The 17,126-nt window shown below is 44.4% G+C and overlaps 3 protein-coding genes and 1 long non-coding RNA gene across 5 annotated transcripts; 1 reads left to right on the top strand and 3 right to left on the bottom strand.

The window, feature by feature from the left end:
• Nucleotides 1–113: 113 nt before the first annotated feature.
• On the bottom strand, nt 114–2,968 carry gde1 (glycerophosphodiester phosphodiesterase 1). Of its 2 annotated transcripts, XM_067259318.1 has the most exons (6): nt 2,382–2,968; nt 1,991–2,166; nt 1,674–1,779; nt 1,116–1,208; nt 672–883; nt 114–404 (listed from the first exon to the last, which is right to left on the bottom strand). In XM_067259318.1, exons 1-6 carry the CDS (start codon nt 2,649–2,651, stop codon nt 257–259), a joined length of 1,005 nt encoding a protein of 334 aa, XP_067115419.1. In that variant the 5' UTR covers nt 2,652–2,968; the 3' UTR covers nt 114–256. The 2 variants fall into 2 exon arrangements, with proteins under 2 accessions (XP_067115419.1, XP_067115420.1); XM_067259319.1 differs by lacking the exon at nt 1,116–1,208.
• Nucleotides 2,969–3,259: 291 nt separating this feature from the next.
• Nucleotides 3,260–4,355, top strand: tmem186 (transmembrane protein 186). Its single transcript, XM_067259672.1, has 2 exons — nt 3,260–3,382; nt 3,623–4,355. Exons 1-2 carry the CDS (start codon nt 3,332–3,334, stop codon nt 4,319–4,321), a joined length of 750 nt encoding a protein of 249 aa, XP_067115773.1. The 5' UTR covers nt 3,260–3,331; the 3' UTR covers nt 4,322–4,355.
• A 523-nt stretch (nt 4,356–4,878) lies between these two features.
• On the bottom strand, nt 4,879–10,966 carry LOC136965274 (4-aminobutyrate aminotransferase, mitochondrial-like). The gene is made up of 15 exons (XM_067259358.1): nt 10,890–10,966; nt 10,177–10,274; nt 9,877–9,906; nt 8,935–9,052; nt 8,722–8,771; nt 8,536–8,616; nt 8,211–8,303; nt 7,641–7,703; nt 7,045–7,108; nt 6,745–6,893; nt 6,324–6,461; nt 6,031–6,198; nt 5,748–5,894; nt 5,384–5,495; nt 4,879–5,045 (listed from the first exon to the last, which is right to left on the bottom strand). The coding sequence occupies exons 1-15, from the start codon at nt 10,957–10,959 to the stop codon at nt 4,924–4,926; spliced, it is 1,503 nt and encodes a 500-aa protein (XP_067115459.1). The 5' UTR covers nt 10,960–10,966; the 3' UTR covers nt 4,879–4,923.
• Nucleotides 10,967–13,014: 2,048 nt separating this feature from the next.
• Nucleotides 13,015–14,524, bottom strand: LOC136965519 (uncharacterized). Its single transcript, XR_010879303.1, has 3 exons — nt 14,147–14,524; nt 13,551–13,668; nt 13,015–13,132 (listed from the first exon to the last, which is right to left on the bottom strand). It is a non-coding gene; the product is annotated as an uncharacterized lncRNA (long non-coding RNA).
• Nucleotides 14,525–17,126: the final 2,602 nt, after the last annotated feature.

Here is a 17,126-nt window from a genome sequence, read left to right as displayed (position 1 = left end):
GGCACGAGGAGGCGGGCGCTAACCTTCTGCGTTATCTGGGTCAGCGGACGGTAAACAGGTAATGGTGTAAGTAGGTCAGAAACGAGAGGATATCCAATTTTTTTTTTTTTTATTCGGGTTTTTTTGTCGCTTTGAATCATTTACTCCACAGACACATTATTGATTCCGTAGATAAGAGATCAGAAAAGACTAATGCACAAAGCATTTTAAACATTAGAAGTTCTTCAACAGTGTGTGTGTGTATACCAGTCCATAATCAGTAGTGGGGGTCACAGTCCTCCAGTAAACTATCAGTGATGTAGCTGACTTGAAGCTGTTCCTGGTAGTATTGCTTCTCCACGTCTGTGTTGACAGTCCAGGCCACCACCTCCACTCCTCTCTGGGCCCAGTACTGCACATAGTCCCTGAGGGACAGGAGACAAAGGGATCAGAGGAGGAAACGTCAGTAGAGGTTTAAGCCACCTCCTCTCTGGACCTAGAACTGCATAGTCCCGAGACCAAGGACACAGAAAAACGGTTTATGTAACAAAAGCAAGGTGACATTAGACATTTACACAGAAGAAATCTGCATACTAGTCTCTCTCTTTATAACAAGCACCACATTGGTGCCAAGATGGCCGACTAGTTTCCTTTGAACCTTTGTAAACCTAGATACTTTCAGAGAAACTTACGGGGAAACAAAGTTCTTCTGCACCAGGAAGGCGGAGACTCCACATAGCTTCCACAGCAGGTGGTGATGGGCCCAGTCCAGAAGCACGTCCAATAGCTGGGTCCAATGGTGTTTCCATAGTGATGAGAACCGTGGCTTGCCATCGCCGAGTTGAGACAGGCTCCAGGGTCTGTGGGTCAAAGCTGTGACCACTTCCGGGTCAGCCTGCCTCATCTGGGGGTCGAAACATGAGGGTTAAGGGGCGAGAGACCATGGAGAGAATGAGAAAGAGAGGTAGAGGTATTAAGAGAGATGAGCATGGCAGGTGGGAGAGTGAGAGAGAAAGGGAAAGAAACGGGGAGCGAGATAAAAAAAAGAGTCGGCCCATTAAAACAGAGCTAGAAGCTAGGCTACTTCATAACCCCTCCCACTTTCCCCTTGGCAGGCCCTTTACTTCCCCCCTCACCCTGTAGATGACTTTGGGCTCGAAGGAGCAGACAATGCTGGTGTTGTAGAGGACTGGATGTTTCTGATACATCTCCTTCAGAGCAGCAGCCGACTGGCAAGGGGGAAGACAGAACATTGTACAGGGACATTTTACTGTGTGTGTGCGTGTGTGTGCGTGTGTGTGTGTTTGGGGAGGGGAGGGGGTAACATGCAGGTACATTCTACAATTGTTTGTGTGGGTTTTTGTTTTGTTTTTACTTGTGAATTTATGTGTGTGTGTGTTTGTGCGTGTCCAGCTGGTGTGCCTGTTGCAGCTGTGCATCAACACAAGCCCTGCTTTGATGCCTGACCTCAAGAGGACCAGTGTCTGAAAGACCAACAAGCACAGCATGCATCTTCATTCCTCCTATTTAGACTGTACTATGTGTGCATTTCACCGCACACAGGAAACAAGAGGACAACGATAGTGCAAACTACAGCAGGAACCGTTCTAGATTCTCTGACAGAAGCATTAACGGACAAACCAAAAGATCCAAACTTCCTCATTTTGAACAACGAACAGTGTGATTGGCTGTACCTTTTCGGGGTGACCTTTGACATCAAAGTAGATGGTCAGCTGGAGTTTGATGCATTCCAGCACGGCCTCATGCAGAGTAGGGATCATCTCTCCAGCAAACCTGTCACTGAGGGTTTACAAAAAACAACAACATCAATATTTAGCCTCAAAGAACCACCCTGGGTCACTCTCAAGTAAAAAAATAGCGATGGTCCATGCCATGGACTACAGTCTCCAACGATCTGTATACCATGCGTTTCTCCCTGCAAGACCACCCCTCTCCCCCTCTCTCTCTCATGAACAACTTTACTCGGTTTATCTGTGGGTCTCTCTCGCACCTGAGTCTGTGCTTTGTGGAGGCGTCCAGCTTCCTCAGTTCAGAGAAGGTCAGCTGGTTGAGGGGCCCTTGTCCATTGGTGGTCCGCAGCACCGTGTCATCGTGCATAAGAATGGGAATTCCGTCGGCTGAAAACTCCAGGTCCAACTCGACCCCAGTGGCCCCATTCTTACCTGCCTGTGTTGGGATCATGATAATTTCCGGGATCAGACATGCGGTTCGGGGGTGAAATGTAATGAAGCACCCTCGGCATTGAATTCACACGCGTAGATTCTGCCCTCTCTTTTATAGCTAGGTGTCATGCATGATGAGCTGAGTGTTTAAATATCACACTGGCTATAAAAGAAACAGTATTTAATGTGTTGTCAATGTGTTCATTGCTCTATAATCACCTCGCGAATGGCAGCAATAGTGTTCTCAGGAGCCTCATGTCCACCACCCCGGTGAGCGACCACCGACACCCCGCTGGACCCAACTGTCCCCCTGGCGGGCCGCAGCACCTGCCTTGTACGGCTAGACGGGACTTGAGGAAACCGGAACATCAGCAGAAAGACGTAGAGTGAGGCGGTGAGGACAGAGGACCATAGCGGACTCCTGGTACTAAGCAGAGCCACCACGAAAACAACCGAGAATAGCGTTACTTCATCTCCAAGCTGCAGCATTTTTTCTCCGTTTTCCAATTGCAAGTCAGTTCATCTGGCCGTTCGTACTCGCTGTATAACTACTTGTAGTTCATGAAAAACTTGAGAATGGAACCAAAGTAAGCAACTTCTAGCATTACGTTATTAATGGAAGCTTGCATTTTTCTCCGCAATTACTATTCCTCGAACGGGTTAATCAACTACCGTGTCGAAACAGATGATTCGATCAATGAATTCTTGTAAATAGGCGCCGCACAGTAACGTAATAATTACGTTGTAAAATAGCGAACACTGAAACGCTGCCCAGCTACCATGTTCACCTTACCCTGTCAACTCGACTGGCGAGTTCAGCTGGCGGAAGGACGTCATGTACCATGCACATTTAGTCATTTATTTTATTTTAGTCATTTATGCACGCGCCTAGCTGTGTCCACCAGGCTTATATTGATCAAATGTTGCAAAAAATTAATAATGTATATATATTATTATTATTATTATTATATTGTGTATTTACAAAATATAGAAAACTTGAAAAAAATAAGACTTCTGATATTATTTTTGAACTGTCAGTTCTTAACCACTTGAGGGCGTAATTTCCTAATAGTGCAAACCTTTTCCAGCAAGTACCACTTCCTGGGGTAGAAGGGCAACTTCGTGTGTCCATAACATGACCTAGCTGGCTTGCTAAATGAGCTTAACAAATGTCTATTACTTCGCTATTTTCATGTTTTCACCGGACAACGGCTGTCATGGTACGTTTTACTTTACGAATTATCTACGTTTTACAGTGTTTTCAATTTGAGATTAGTCATCTGCCAGTTAACTTGCTAACTTGCCGACTGAGAAAGGGAACTGTTTCTACAGTGGATTAATAGTTCACTGATCCCAGGGGTGTATTTGTGTGTAGGCTAAAACATGTTATTTTGCTAAACAAATATCTAACTCTAATGTAGGCGACGTCCTCTGTCCTTGTATCTCTCTGTGTCTCCCAGCATAGGTCAACGCTTCTTTTACGGCTGACCCACCAAGCTTTGGCCCACCGCAGAGGGCTATGTCTAGTAAGAAGATCATCCACTCGTCTTGTCCTCAACACACAACCCCACGCACCCAATCTACCGTGCGGTGGCCGCAACGCACCCTTCCTTCATCACCGCCCCCAGGGTCTCTCTTCACCGTCAGCCCACGTCCTCCTCGCAAAATGCTCAGACCTGTCGAGTCAAAATTACACCCTCATCTACTCACTACCTCACATCATGCTGCTCAGAGCGGTATCCAGACTCAAACTGCTCCAGACGGGCATCACAGTGGTCTTACTTCCCCCTGTCTACTACATGTATCTCCAAGGAGACGCGTCGGACCTCCTAGTCGTCTACAGCACCGGAATAGCGCTCTTTGCCGGTACAATGCTGTACACCGCGAGTCACTTCTTTCGACGCGTTGTGGGGATGATGTACGTGGATTCGGCGCAGACTACGCTTAGGGTATCTCACCTGACTTTTTGGGGCAAACGGACTGACGTTTACATGCCGGTGTCGGATGTGATGACCGTGGGAGATGCGGGGGATTCTATCGGTGAACCTATACTGAAACTGAAACGCTATAGTTGTGCTGATACGCTCTATTTTTCTACCCGCCTCGGACGAGTAGTAGACCGCCATACCTTTGAGAAAGTGTTTGGAACCCTTACTTGATACTGTAGGGTGTGTGAATACAATTCTGCACAAGCAATTATGTATATTAAAATTAAAATGAATAATTGTTGTGCTTTGTCAGTTAAATAATCAGTGGCAGATTTTCAGAATACCTATTATATTGGAGGAAAAAAAAGTTTATTTAAAACTATACAGCAACTTTATTTGACCTTAACAGGACACAGCAGGACACAACAATACAATCACTGTTAGTTTAGCAGTACAATACACAAGTCAGCTAGGATACTATACTCCTACAAAATGTAATAACCCACTGACAGGAAGAGAGACCTGTACATATTAACTTGTGCAGTTACAGTTTTGCCCAGGAAACAAATGAGTGCAATCGTGTCATATGAATTTGTTGAATAGCAGCCAGTGGCAAGCATCTCTGGATGATTGGCACAGATCAGTTACATGAATATTTACAGTTAACTGAAGCGTGTTTTGATTTGCTTCACACATTGCTGGCATTGGTCTGACCTGATCTGGTCTCATTGCTGCCAAGTGCACCTGAAGTAATTCACAGTGTCTGCCATCATCTGTGTAGACTGCAAACAACCAGACCGTCTCAACAACTGTTTGCGGGGCGTCACAGCCCCTTACTTTAGCTCAGCGATGGCGTCGTTGAAGATGTCCAGGAAGAGGTGGGCGTGGCGTTCCTTAAACACCAGCGCGGGGCGGAATCGGATCGAGCTGGTTCCACAGCCCCCCAACACCAACCCTGCAGAACCACAGGTCGACAGCGTCAGAACTCAACGAGAACCCCTTCGTGTGGGTGTAACATATAGAATAAGATATTATATATATGTGGTATTTGTCTATAGAGGTTTTGGAAGCTTCAACCACCTAGTGCGGGGGTGGCACAGTTTTAGGTATTAACTAAGGAGTTAGACAACCACAACTCGGTTACACATACACGAACGAACTCGCGTTCTTCCGAACGAGCGTCATGAATCCTCCCACTGTGTTGAGTAATGTTCAAGGACGGGTGGGTGTGTGTGTGGTCGTGCTACGGGGGTGTACCGGGTCAGAACATGGGGAGGTTGTGGTGGGACCTACCCTTGTTCCTGGCCTTTATCAAGAGGCTGTTGCGAGTGTCTTCATCCCTCACGTCGACAGCACAGAAGGTCCCTAACCCTCTGGCTCTGCTGAGGAGGTGAGGGTACTTGGCCTTGGCATGAGAAAGAGACAGCAAGGGAAGAGAGGGATCTCAAATATGTTATATTTTCTGATTCTGATTCAAATATGGGATTTTCTCGTAACATCCACATCATCACAAATGTGACCACGTCACAAGCGCCGGTGAGCACGTGCGCACACACACACACACACACACACGCAGACCTGCTTGCTCCCTTTCCACGCTTCACACTGCTCTGACCGAGCTGCTGACGTCACACACACACACACTTGTGCGGCTCACCTGGAGCTCGTAGAGGCCCTGCAGCATGACCCTGCCTGACCTCTGCACCTCCTCCATGAGGTTCTCCGTCCTGATGACCTTGATGACCTCGTTCAGGAACAGGTTCTTGGTGTGATCTCCGAGCCAGGTGTTGAAGATCCTGAACGGCTGAACAGGAGAACACAGGGAAGGGAACCTGAATCGCTACGGCAACAGAACTACAGGGTTTCCCCGTGGTTAGTATGTTGTGAGGAGAAAACTTCAGACTGATTCTATTTCCTGACCACACATGTACAGTTGCTACCTTGTCTGGTTGGAACTCGTCCTTGAGGAAGTAGCCTCCTGTCAACATCTTCTTGCTGAACGAGACTATATCAGCAGGGTCGTCCAATCCCCAGTGTTCGTGGGCCCAGAACTTCCCCGTGGACCCGCCCCCGGTCTGCACCTCATCCACTAGGAACGCACAACCATGCTGATGGACAGGTGACGTCACAGAGGAGTGAATTCATGGAATTTATGAATGAAAACAGCCAACCAAATGATAAGATGATTCAGCATAATACCGACATAAATACATGCAAAGTTTCCTTCCTTTACCTTCTTGGCAATCCCTCTTAACTTTCTGTAAAAGTCAAAAGAGGCGTGGTTATCCCCTCCCTCCGCCTGGATTGGCTCGATGACGACCCCTGCCACAGGTCGTCCCTTCAGGGCCCACTTCACTATCAGGTCCTCCGCCTGGACGTTCGGAAGGACAACAAAAATAAACATACAGGCTTGCAGATTAAACAGTAGTGAAAGGAGAGATTGTGATGGAGAGAGAAAAGGAAAGAGAGAGGGGGGGGGGGGAAGGAGAGAGAGAAAAAGAAAAGACAGAGTAAAAAGGAGAGAGAGAAAAGTAGAGAGAGAAAAGGAAAGACAGAGTAATTGGGAGAGAGAAAAGGAGGGAGGATGTAGACTAGCACAGAAGGAGTGCAGAGCGGCTCAGGAGGATCCAGAGAGCATCTCCTGTCGGCCTGACCTGCTCCAGGCAGCGAGCCTCCTCCTGGCTGTTCTCCCTCTGGTGCTCCTCCAGGGGGTACCTCAGCTGGGGGTACGGGGCGATGGGCCAGTCGAACGTCGGGACGTCCACCTTCTGGATGGCCTTGGTGTGGGTGGTCGCCAGGCAACCTGGGGAAGGAGAGGTGGATGGATGCAGAGAGAGATTGATACGTCGATTGAATGTGGGTAGAGTAAGTGAGTGAGTTTTCTGTGTGTAGGATTTGTTTATTAAGATCAATTCAGAATGAACTAATTTGCTATAAAACTAGAACGGTCTTACCCAGTGTTCTGCCATGGAAACCACCCATGAAGGACAGCAGAGTCAGATCGGGACAGCCAGGCCCCTTGAGGAAGACACACAACGCTCAACATATTCAACAACACTCTCCAACAACACAGGTATCTACTACTGGGTTGTGCAACATGCAGTTGTTCCAGTGTATTTAGACTGCACAGATGGATGAGGGTTCCAGTGTATTTAGACTGCACAGATGGATGAGGGTTCCAGTGTATTTAGACTGTACAGATGGATGAGGGTTCCAGTGTATTTAGACTGCACAGATGGATGAGGGTTCCAGTGTATTTAGACTGCACAGATGGATGAGGGTTCCAGTGTATTTAGACTGCACAGATGGATGAGGGTTCCAGTGTATTTAGACTGTACAGATGGATGAGGGTTCCAGTGTATTTAGACTGCATAGATGGATGAGGGTTCCAGTGTATTTAGACTGCATAGATGGATGAGGGTTCCAGTGTATTTAGACTGCACAGATGGATGAGGGTTCCAGTGTATTTAGACTGCACAGATGGATGAGGGTTCCAGTGAGGGACCCAGTGTTTGGGGTTGAGGTTTGTGGTCGAGTAGCGTGACCTCACCTGGTTGATCACACTGGTTCTCTCCTCCTCTTGGCTGGGAATATTGTGTCCTCTCTGCTTGTTCTGGAGGTAAACACAACACAGCAACACAGGATAGCAACACAATTCAGTGTATTTAAACACAGCTATCTGACGCTTATGTTTAGACTCCGAAGGAGAATCATGTAATATGCTTCTGTACGTCCATCTAGGGACAGACTTAACCCTTGTGCTGCCTTCGGGTCACATGACCCAAAGGTTCATAACGAACCATCGTTGTGTTTACCCAATTATACCCAATACAAAAACAAATAAAAATAATTTTATTTTAACCTTTGCAATGTGGGGGGTCTGAGACAGCCCGACGGTTAAAAGAACATTTTTGTATGTGGTAAATTTGTCGCAATACGACGGTGGGTCAGAATGACGGGTCAGAATGACCCGAAGATAACACAAGACTTAAGAGAATAACGACACCAAAATTCAATGAACTGTATCGATCATGGAGAACCTTCTAAAAGGCCGTTAAATGGTGTCTGTACTGGTGTGTTTGACACAGCACACTGTGAGGGCTGTCGCCATGGCGCTCACCCTGTACCAGATGAAGATGGCCTTGTAGGCGTTCTCATTGGAGCAGGAGCCACAAGCCATGGTCTGCACTCGACCCAGGCCCCTGGGCGCCACCTGGTGGTCACACAGGGGAAACACCCCGATCGCGGCGTCAAATGGCATCCATCGTTATCCAGCCCCTATCTAATTCACACTATGATATTTGTGTGACTTATATGAGGTATGTAAAGGTGCATTCAACACATTTTACTAACAACATCAATGATGGAAGCGATGCACCCTCACACCATCAGTCATAATGTAGGTGAGAATGGGTCATAGGTCATAGGTCACAGGTCATACTTACCGACATCAGACCTCCTAGAAGCTTCTCTGGGTACTTCCCAGGGGGCAGCATTCCCAGGGCTGGTCTGTTGATGAACGCACCCTGACGAACACATAAGATAATCACATCCTGTTAGTAAAGTGTGCAGTGGCATTCAGATCTGTGCAGTCAACTGTATCAAAACAAGTAGAGGCTTTTATAGTTCACCAGATTCATGGGGTCTGTCATGATTTTCGTCAGAGCTGGGTGATTGTATCCTGTGAGGAAAGGAAAACAGTTTTTAAAACCATTTGGGATTTCGGAACACAAGTTAAACACAGTTTAAAAATCAACTGAATTTTCCGTTTAGAACGGAACGCCGTAGCTGTGCATCACTATGTTCTAATCCTCGGAGCAGGGTGACTTGGTGTGTTCAGTCACCTATGGGGATGGAGGCGATCTGGGTGTAAACGTCCAGCATGCGGTTCCCATCCACGTCCACCAGGTAGTTCCCTCTGCTCTCATCGTAGTCACAGAAGAAGTTCACCTGCAGCACGTTCTGAGGCCAGAGGGAACGGAAGAATGTGTCACGCGTGCAGGAACCGACGTTCTCCGGGAGAACTAGGCTATTTATAGAGCCGTTAAGATAAGATGGACTTTGGTTGAATCATGGATTGTGTGAATATTATGTAAAAAAAAGAAATATATTACACGAGTGGTGTAAGAGTGGGTGTCAACCTGCACCCACCTCTCATATGCTAAAATCTGGAGTTGCTCAACAGGGTCTCAACTTGATGGCTCTCACACTTCATTGTGTAACTTACTGTAGCATTGCTAGTCATATGTTGATAAGTAAGGGTCAAGATTTTGTCTGATTGGTTGTTCTTGTGTATAAAGGGAATTGTGAAGCCTTGTTCTGTGGATTCTTGATCTCCTGAGACTTTCTCCTCAGCTCTGGCTTGTCCTTGTACTCATATTTGCTCACCTCTTGCTGTCTCTCTGATTTACAATGATCATGGTAGTGTAGGTAAGAGTTAACCTTCATTTTGTAACATGTTTGCCTTTTAAATGATTTCATTCATTTGCAATGTTATTTTTTAAATGTCCCAAGAATTTCCATGCCCAGTCTGACCTTGTGTTGTTCTGTGTACCTGACAATAAAAAACTTGAACTTGAACTGTATATTTCATTTTAACCTTACTTTGACATGTCTTGCTATGATTTAACCCACAGAGTCAAATAACTGTAATTCTATTTGTATGGGCATTATTTGGTTAATACACTGTTCAGTTTCCCTATCTTGCTATAAACCATAGGGGAATTAGTTTTGGTTGTTTGGCCAATATTTAACCCCCTACAGTGGCACCCAAAATATAAACTCACCTGAACAACCTCCAGCTGTTTTGACAAACTCTGTGGACAAAGGAGAAAGTATTTGATAACTTTATAAAATGTGGAAGGAAGTTGTTTGTAGGTCAAGTACATATAAGCAGTCAGAACATCCTGGTAATACTGTTTTGTGGTCACAAAGGTCACTGGTCTAGGGCTGTGTAGCCGCGAAGGTTAGATTTACTCCTGACTCCATGAAACCCCATTCCTATGGACTTCACAGGTAAAGTATACACAGTATATACCATTTTCATACAGTGAGATTTTGTCAATTTAGTCAACACGGACACTCACCTTCGATATGGGACCTGGAACCTCAGTCTTCATACAAGGACCAGTGTATTCAACATCCTCCATCACCCTGGCCACAGCTTCGCTGGCCTGTCGGCATCCTGAACAGAAAGGAAACGAGTTTGTAGTACCGGGGTTTACAGTGCTAACCCAGACAGCACTAAGAGAGACATGTCAGCGCTGTGTGGATAGGGTAAACATGTGTGTGTGTTATCAAAGTAATAACTAAAAGTCAAATATCAAATAACACAGGTCTGAACAAACTACTCCTTAAAATGTTATGTCAGTTTTGAGATGACACCGAGTTCATCAGTGAAGGGGAGTGTTAGGGGAGGGGGTGGTTATCTTGAATTTCTGTTACTTATTCTGAGAGTAGATCTTAGTAAACAACAGTGGTAAAACCTTAGTCTTCAGAAAAATTGGATACAGCCTGTCAAAACCAGTCAGTACCAGACTACCTACCATCTGTCCTTCAAGTTCACCTTTGCACCCATTCTTCCTCTCCTCCTCCCTCTTTCTCTATCCCCCCCTCCCTCTCTCTCCATCTCCTATTCATTGAGTAAATATACAACTTTTTGTTGACATATTTGTGGAGTGATGAACTGGGAAAGTACTCATAGAGCCCATACCAGTTGGCACTTACAAATAAATATGCAGAAAAATAACTTTGAAGCGAGATTTCTCTTTCACTATCATTCTTTCTCTCCATCTCTCACCTGATGCAGACAGGAGCAGGCTGGGTCTCAAAGAGGAAGACAGACACCCTCTCAGGAGACAGGCGGCCATGCTGCAACTGGACACGGAGACAGAGGAAGACAGAGAGAGGGAGAAGGAGGGAAGTTTGTGTAAGAGAGAGAGGACATTAAGGCAGATTGCACCCAGAAATCATGTAAGTTCTGTTCAAATTGATTGCAGATGAGGGCAGTTCTATCCCATTTGAAACATTACATTTAGTCATTTAGCAGACGCTCTTATCCAGAGCGACTTACAGTAAGTACAGGGACATTCCCCCGAGGCAAGCAGGGTGAAGTGCCTTGCCCAAGGACACAATAGAATAGAGAATCGAACTGGCAACCTTCTGATTACTAGCCCGATTCCCTAACCACTCAGCCATCTGACTCCCTGAAACCTGAACTTACATCCAGTAATCATCAATCATGATTATTTAGGCTTGCACTCTGAGCTCACAGAAGAATCACTTACTGTAGGTAGATGAGAGAATTGAAGAGTATTCAATATCACCTGAGATGGTTCACACAAACACACACACACACAGATCCACCTCCACCAACTACCTGCCTTACTTTATACTAACACGACAACCAATAAGGGAAGCCGAAGTAATCAACCATTTCCATCCCACCTCCCACTACTTACTATTGCTGAGTTCAGATTCTCCTCACGTGTTGTCCCCCCTGCTGGGTGTACAGATTACTCTTTAGTAATGCTGATTAATAACAAAGTATTAGTATAGTCGATTTTAGGGGGCACCACTTTGATATGACCTTATGGATAAAAATCTAACATGCAATATTCTGAAGGGAGGAATTATTTTTGTAGGAGTAGAGGACATTGTAAAAACGATTGGACCTAAGAAAGTTAACGTTAAAGTATTGAATATTGTATATTATTTGTATATTAGGAGGTTTACTATATTTTTGCGTATCATAGATGTAATCTATGTTCTGTGTACTTTTATGTTATGCCAGGTTGCTTTGCATTGTCTTGTTCTAAGAATTTTCAGTGCCCAGTCTGACTGTGTTGTTCTGTGCATCTGACAATAAAAGACTTGAACTTGAACTAAAGGGGAGTGTCTTTGATTAAGGGTCTCAACAAGGCCTGTGGTTGGGCGGTGTTCTGTGCTGATTACCCAGAATTCCCAGACAGGTCAGGTATGATAACAGAGGGATGGTTGCAGCCTTTAGGAGAGCAAAATCCTGTCACCTATCTACCAACATTGGATCAGAGATTCCCTCAAAGTGGGAAGAACTGGGAGGGTAGGAATGAGAAGGGCATGTGATTCTTCTAAGTCTGTCCAGTGACAAGTTTTGATTTCAGACGCAACACAAGCTTGTTTTCCATTAACCCTCCAGAGGAAGTGGTTCAACCTGGTCTGGTTTAATCAGTGGTAAGGTCAGAGGACTGTTTACTGTTTAGAGGGGAGTTCAAAAGTACTAATAATATAAAACTGCATGAAGTCTCTCTCTTGGGGAGAAAAATAAACACCATCCAAGTTTTGGTTTATTAAAGGGGTGATAGAATGTTTATATAGGGTATTTCACACTGTTCCTTAAGGGCTCTGAATAGGCTATGTAACATTGGTTGGGCTGAAAATGGCCCAGGCAAAGGGTCTGTCCTGCCATCATGCATGTTATTTTCAGAGGGGATACACATATCAGGTGAAAAAACCCACCTGATATGTGGTCTATAATGTGGTGATATAACAAATACGCATTCATTATTGGTTGGTTCAGCATATTACAAAAACACACGGTTGGATCAAGACAACAAAATGACAAACTTTATTTTGTTTCAACACAATCATCCAGTGTTATACTCTGAAATGTAAAATATTTTAAAAACAAATTGTACAAAAAAAAAGAAAAAGTGTGCCTTTCCACCCTGTTCTCTTTGCAGGTGATGCAGACACTTGGCCTTGTGTGAGCTGGTGCTGGGGTTTTCTTATAGGACGTGTCCAATACGATGAACTTTGCTTACGAAAGCTGAGACGATTCTGTCTCCGTGGTAACAGACTGTGCAGGATCGGATGTGGAATCTTGAAGATTGGTGACTGCATAGTAAACATCTTCTTCCTCCTCCTCCTCCTCCTCCTCCTCCTCCTCCTCCTCCTCCGATTCAAGGTGAGGTCTCTTTGCTGGCCTCGAAGATGATGGCCGAGACACTGAAGGAGCCGTTGTGCCTACTGCCACACTTTGGCATGGCACTGTAGTCTGTATACCTTCGAAGGGGGAGGGGGAGACACTTTTAGTGGGGTGTTTTATGGATTGCTCAGTGCCTAAAGACAATGTACTGCTGTGATACAATAGCACAACTAAATATATTTGTATATAAACCCATTCATACTATTGACCAAATAATTTTCACCAGCCTCCCGCACAAAAGGTAATGCAAGTGATTTGAGGTCAGACCAATCAGTGATAATACAGATGAATAGTATGAATAGTTATATTCATACTATGAATAGTTCGTTAATTGTTGTGAATGTCTCACATAATTGATAAAAGTACCCAGTCATCATGGTAAACATACTTGGATAACACTGCCCTGCTAAATTCTACCCATTCATAATGCTACACATGTTCTGAACACACAAACCATAAGACGTCTGGTTTTGTAAGAATAATTAGAACGGTTACCTTTGCTTCGTAGGTGAGGTCCCAATGTCTTATGAGACAGTTGTGTCGCCCGAGATGCCACACTTGGAGCATCTGTTTGGCATGCTGCGTCTTTTGTGTGTCGTTCATGTGATGTACTCTGGAAAAAAAAAACGTGCAAATAAATCTATTGTATTTACACAACACATTTCAACAGATTGACTAGATATTATTTGAAATTATAACGTTAGTTTTTTCCACTTATGTTGTCGGAGCAAACGGGATCGACTCAAGTGGGTAACGTTACAGCTTAGCAACCAAAACTATCGTGATTCTACTCAGCTTCAGTTACATTTATGCATTTAGCAGACGCTTTTATCCCAAGCAGTTAGCTCTATCTTGCTCAAATAACATTTAAAAAATAACCTGACAAAGATACGGACAAACATGCATCGTGAATTGTAGATTTGCATGCCACCACAGGTTATGTATTAGAATAAAACAGTCAGGAAAATGAAATAACGTTAGCCCCAATAAACTAAATCATAACACATTCTCTACCTATGCTAGTGCTAGCTACATTCAGGATACGTTAGCATTGCTAATAACAGTTAGCCTAGCGACAAAATCATACTTACAGCTTCCGATGACCATATGGTCGGAACAACACCTCTTTTCAGCAACAGCATTTTAGCAAATCCTGCTTTAAATTGTCCATGGTTTTCAAAACTGTCCTTTGTGAAATGGTTCGAGCAAATGAATAGCTCCAATTGACTGTCGATCTTCACAGGGATCTTATATACAAACATCAGCCATGCCCTTCGAGTGTTTGGTTCTTTAGGAAGACTATGAAAAGTGTCAGCATTCCCCGTACAGCCTGGAACACTGCATTTACGACCGTGGTTCATGTTAAATATCTTAAGAAAAAAAAAAAAATCCTTCGTAATTCCCGTGGAAGTACACAGGCAGATGCAGCTAAGCTAAACAACTAGTGTCTCATATTTACGCGACCTCCATTTATGTTCCGGGGCCAGAACACCATTGTACTGGTCTGTATGTAAACTATGGGGCGTGACAAAGGATACAGACCAGACTCACAGCCAAATAAGGTACAGCCACCGAGTTGACGTCAAATATTAGCTTCGTTGGGATTCGCCCGTTTTGGCAACATAACAAAAAGTGTAAGTGTCAATTTTAATAATTTAATACGTTTTAAATTGTAAGTGACAAGCATGCTACACATTAGCATGCACATCAGCCATACTGGGACAAAACAACTTTTATTAGGCCTATACTAAATTAATACAGTCCTTTAATAAACTTCTGATTATGAGACATATGTCAGACTCAAAGAATGTACGTTATAATGTAAATTGTTGGTGAATTGTTTTCATGTAAGTAAATAAAAAACGGAATCAGCAAGTCGAGTGGATTTGCTGCTATGGCAGCAGTCAAGGACACACACGCACACACACACACACACACACACACACACACACACACACACACACACACACACACACACACACACACACACACACACACATACACACACACACGCACACACACACGTGCACATACTTGGAACATTTGATTCTCGCTTGTCCATGCACCACAAATAAAACGGGCGAAATCTTCCAGTTGCAGTATCCACATTTGTTCAATAGAGGGAAGCACACTCAACGATTTCTGCTTTCCACCTTCACATCGCCACTGGCAGAACTGTAGCCTGAATTATGACTTATGATTATGATGGTGGTCCGTTATAATAACACACAACTCATAGTATAATCAAATTCATAAGTCCACATTTGTTTTTCCTCTGACCATAGAAGCCTACGTCAAATGTAATTGTTATGCTTCATTTCAACATGTCCTCTCTCCACAAACATGACCCACGGTTAAAAATCCAGAGCAAATGAGTTTGTATAGTTGATGTATTGTTTACATGTACCATACGGTCATGGTATCCTTCCCAAGGTCTCCGTGGCCACGGAAGGTCTCTTTAAATCAATACGTCAGGTCTATCGGCACATCTGGGCTCTGTGATAGCAGCATGCAACCAGAGTCAAACACGCCCTGGACAATAATCTCTCCAAGTAGGGGCCTCACCTACGGTGGGGCCAGAGAAGCACTTGAGAACAGTAACAAAAGAACAAAAGCTTCTAGGTTGCTGCATTTCCTTTTGGAGAAAGAAAAACAATCCTCCTTAACTGGTTTGGAAAATGATTCTGGCAAACTCTGAGCCAGCTCTTTATGTTGTGAGGGACCCTTGAGTCCCTATCATGCACATAATCACACAGAGACACACACACTAACTCACACAGACACACGCATGCACACACTCGATCTCTCTCACACACTCTCTGTCTCTCACACATACACACGCATGCACACACTCGATCTCTCTCACACACTCTCTGTCTCTCACACACACACACAGTCAAATCGTTCCACTTGTTGCTGCCAACGAGGTTCTAGGTTACTGCTGTCCTGTTCCAAGATGTCCGCCCAGGACCCTCCTCTGTTTGTAGCATTGTTATGTAGCAGGACACAAGCTTCCTCAGATCAACAATATTACATTGACCTCCTCCACGGCGCTGAGCTATTTCACATTGAATACAACTTCCTGTGTTTATAATGGACATTTTTCTGGCTCCCCTTTCAGGACGATTAGCAATGGACCAAACATCCAGAACAATATAAAAGAAAAATAATGAGGAGTTATTTTAATGAGTAATGTGTAATAACCTTGAGTGCGTCTGAGTGTTTAAGTGCGTGAGTCCACAAGTATGCATGACAACATGAGTGTTGCTTCCAATTGGGACTCTTATCAAAGGAAAGGCCATGTTTACCATGCTACACTGCCTCATCACTTCCTGGTTGCTAATCTCAGTTTATTGCTCCCTCGGGATAACCACTGTGACATCATAATGATCAATTGTCCTTGTATGCATGATTCCAGTCATACAGGTATTCTGTCCCCTGGAATTGTTCATGGCGCCCACAATTGTTTTGTTTTTTTAGCACAATAATTGTGTCTTTATTTGACTAAAAGGGAAACTCTCCTGTCTGCTTTGGACTTCCTCTTGTTTTCTCCAATGAAAAGTCCCCTGGCTAAAAGAATCTGCGGGTGTATTCATTCTTTGTTTGAGATTTGAGATGGGGAGTGTTGATTGCGCGTGTTTACAGACAAAGAGCAACAACAAAGGGGGGTCTTTGAAGATGTCCAACAGTCCACCAGTCTGAAGGTTTCAACTTTGACCTTTCTCCTGATGGTGAGGTTGGGGTGGTCCAGGTGAAGCTTGGTGACGACAGTGGTCACGGTGATCACACCTTGACAACACCATGACAGCAGTCAAATAATAGTCAGTGGTGATCCATGCCACCAGTCAATGCTCAAAGTGACGTAGGTGGGCATTAGTCGACTGCTTTTAAGTCAATTCCTATTAGAATATATACAATTATCTGTGCATGATTTGACCTTTAACCTACAGTATTTTCGGAAAATGTAGAGCCGAACACTGCCATATTAAAATAGCATTGTAAGCCAGTTGACATATTCAGGATGCTTAAACTGACTGTTCCTGTAGAATGACAATTCCATTCAACAGGCGT

Source organism: Osmerus mordax, chromosome 21 (assembly GCF_038355195.1).
Source record: "Osmerus mordax isolate fOsmMor3 chromosome 21, fOsmMor3.pri, whole genome shotgun sequence".
Lineage (NCBI taxonomy): Eukaryota > Metazoa > Chordata > Actinopteri > Osmeriformes > Osmeridae > Osmerus > Osmerus mordax.
This window is presented reverse-complemented; position numbering and strand designations above follow the sequence as displayed.

What these genes read in the sequence shown, in the direction of transcription:
- gde1 (XM_067259318.1), bottom strand. Translation starts at nt 2,651, where the DNA reads ATGCTGCAGCTTGGAGATGAAGTAACGCTATTCTCGGTTGTTTTCGTG. An exon ending in TCCACAAAGCACAGACTCAG is followed by an intron (nt 1,780 to 1,990) that starts GTGCGAGAGAGA and finishes GTAAACCCTCAG; the next exon opens with TGACAGGTTTGCTGGAGAGA. An exon ending in TCAAAGGTCACCCCGAAAAG is followed by an intron (nt 1,209 to 1,673) that starts GTACAGCCAATC and finishes CCCCCTTGCCAG; the next exon opens with TCGGCTGCTGCTCTGAAGGA.
- tmem186 (XM_067259672.1), top strand. Translation starts at nt 3,332, where the DNA reads ATGTCTATTACTTCGCTATTTTCATGTTTTCACCGGACAACGGCTGTC. An exon ending in ACCGGACAACGGCTGTCATG is followed by an intron (nt 3,383 to 3,622) that starts GTACGTTTTACT and finishes TGTGTCTCCCAG; the next exon opens with CATAGGTCAACGCTTCTTTT.
- LOC136965274 (XM_067259358.1), bottom strand. Translation starts at nt 10,959, where the DNA reads ATGGCCGCCTGTCTCCTGAGAGGGTGTCTGTCTTCCTCTTTGAGACCC. An exon ending in GATCGCCTCCATCCCCATAG is followed by an intron (nt 8,772 to 8,934) that starts GTGACTGAACAC and finishes CTTTCCTCACAG; the next exon opens with GATACAATCACCCAGCTCTG. An exon ending in CCATCTTCATCTGGTACAGG is followed by an intron (nt 7,704 to 8,210) that starts GTGAGCGCCATG and finishes GTTTACCTCCAG; the next exon opens with AACAAGCAGAGAGGACACAA.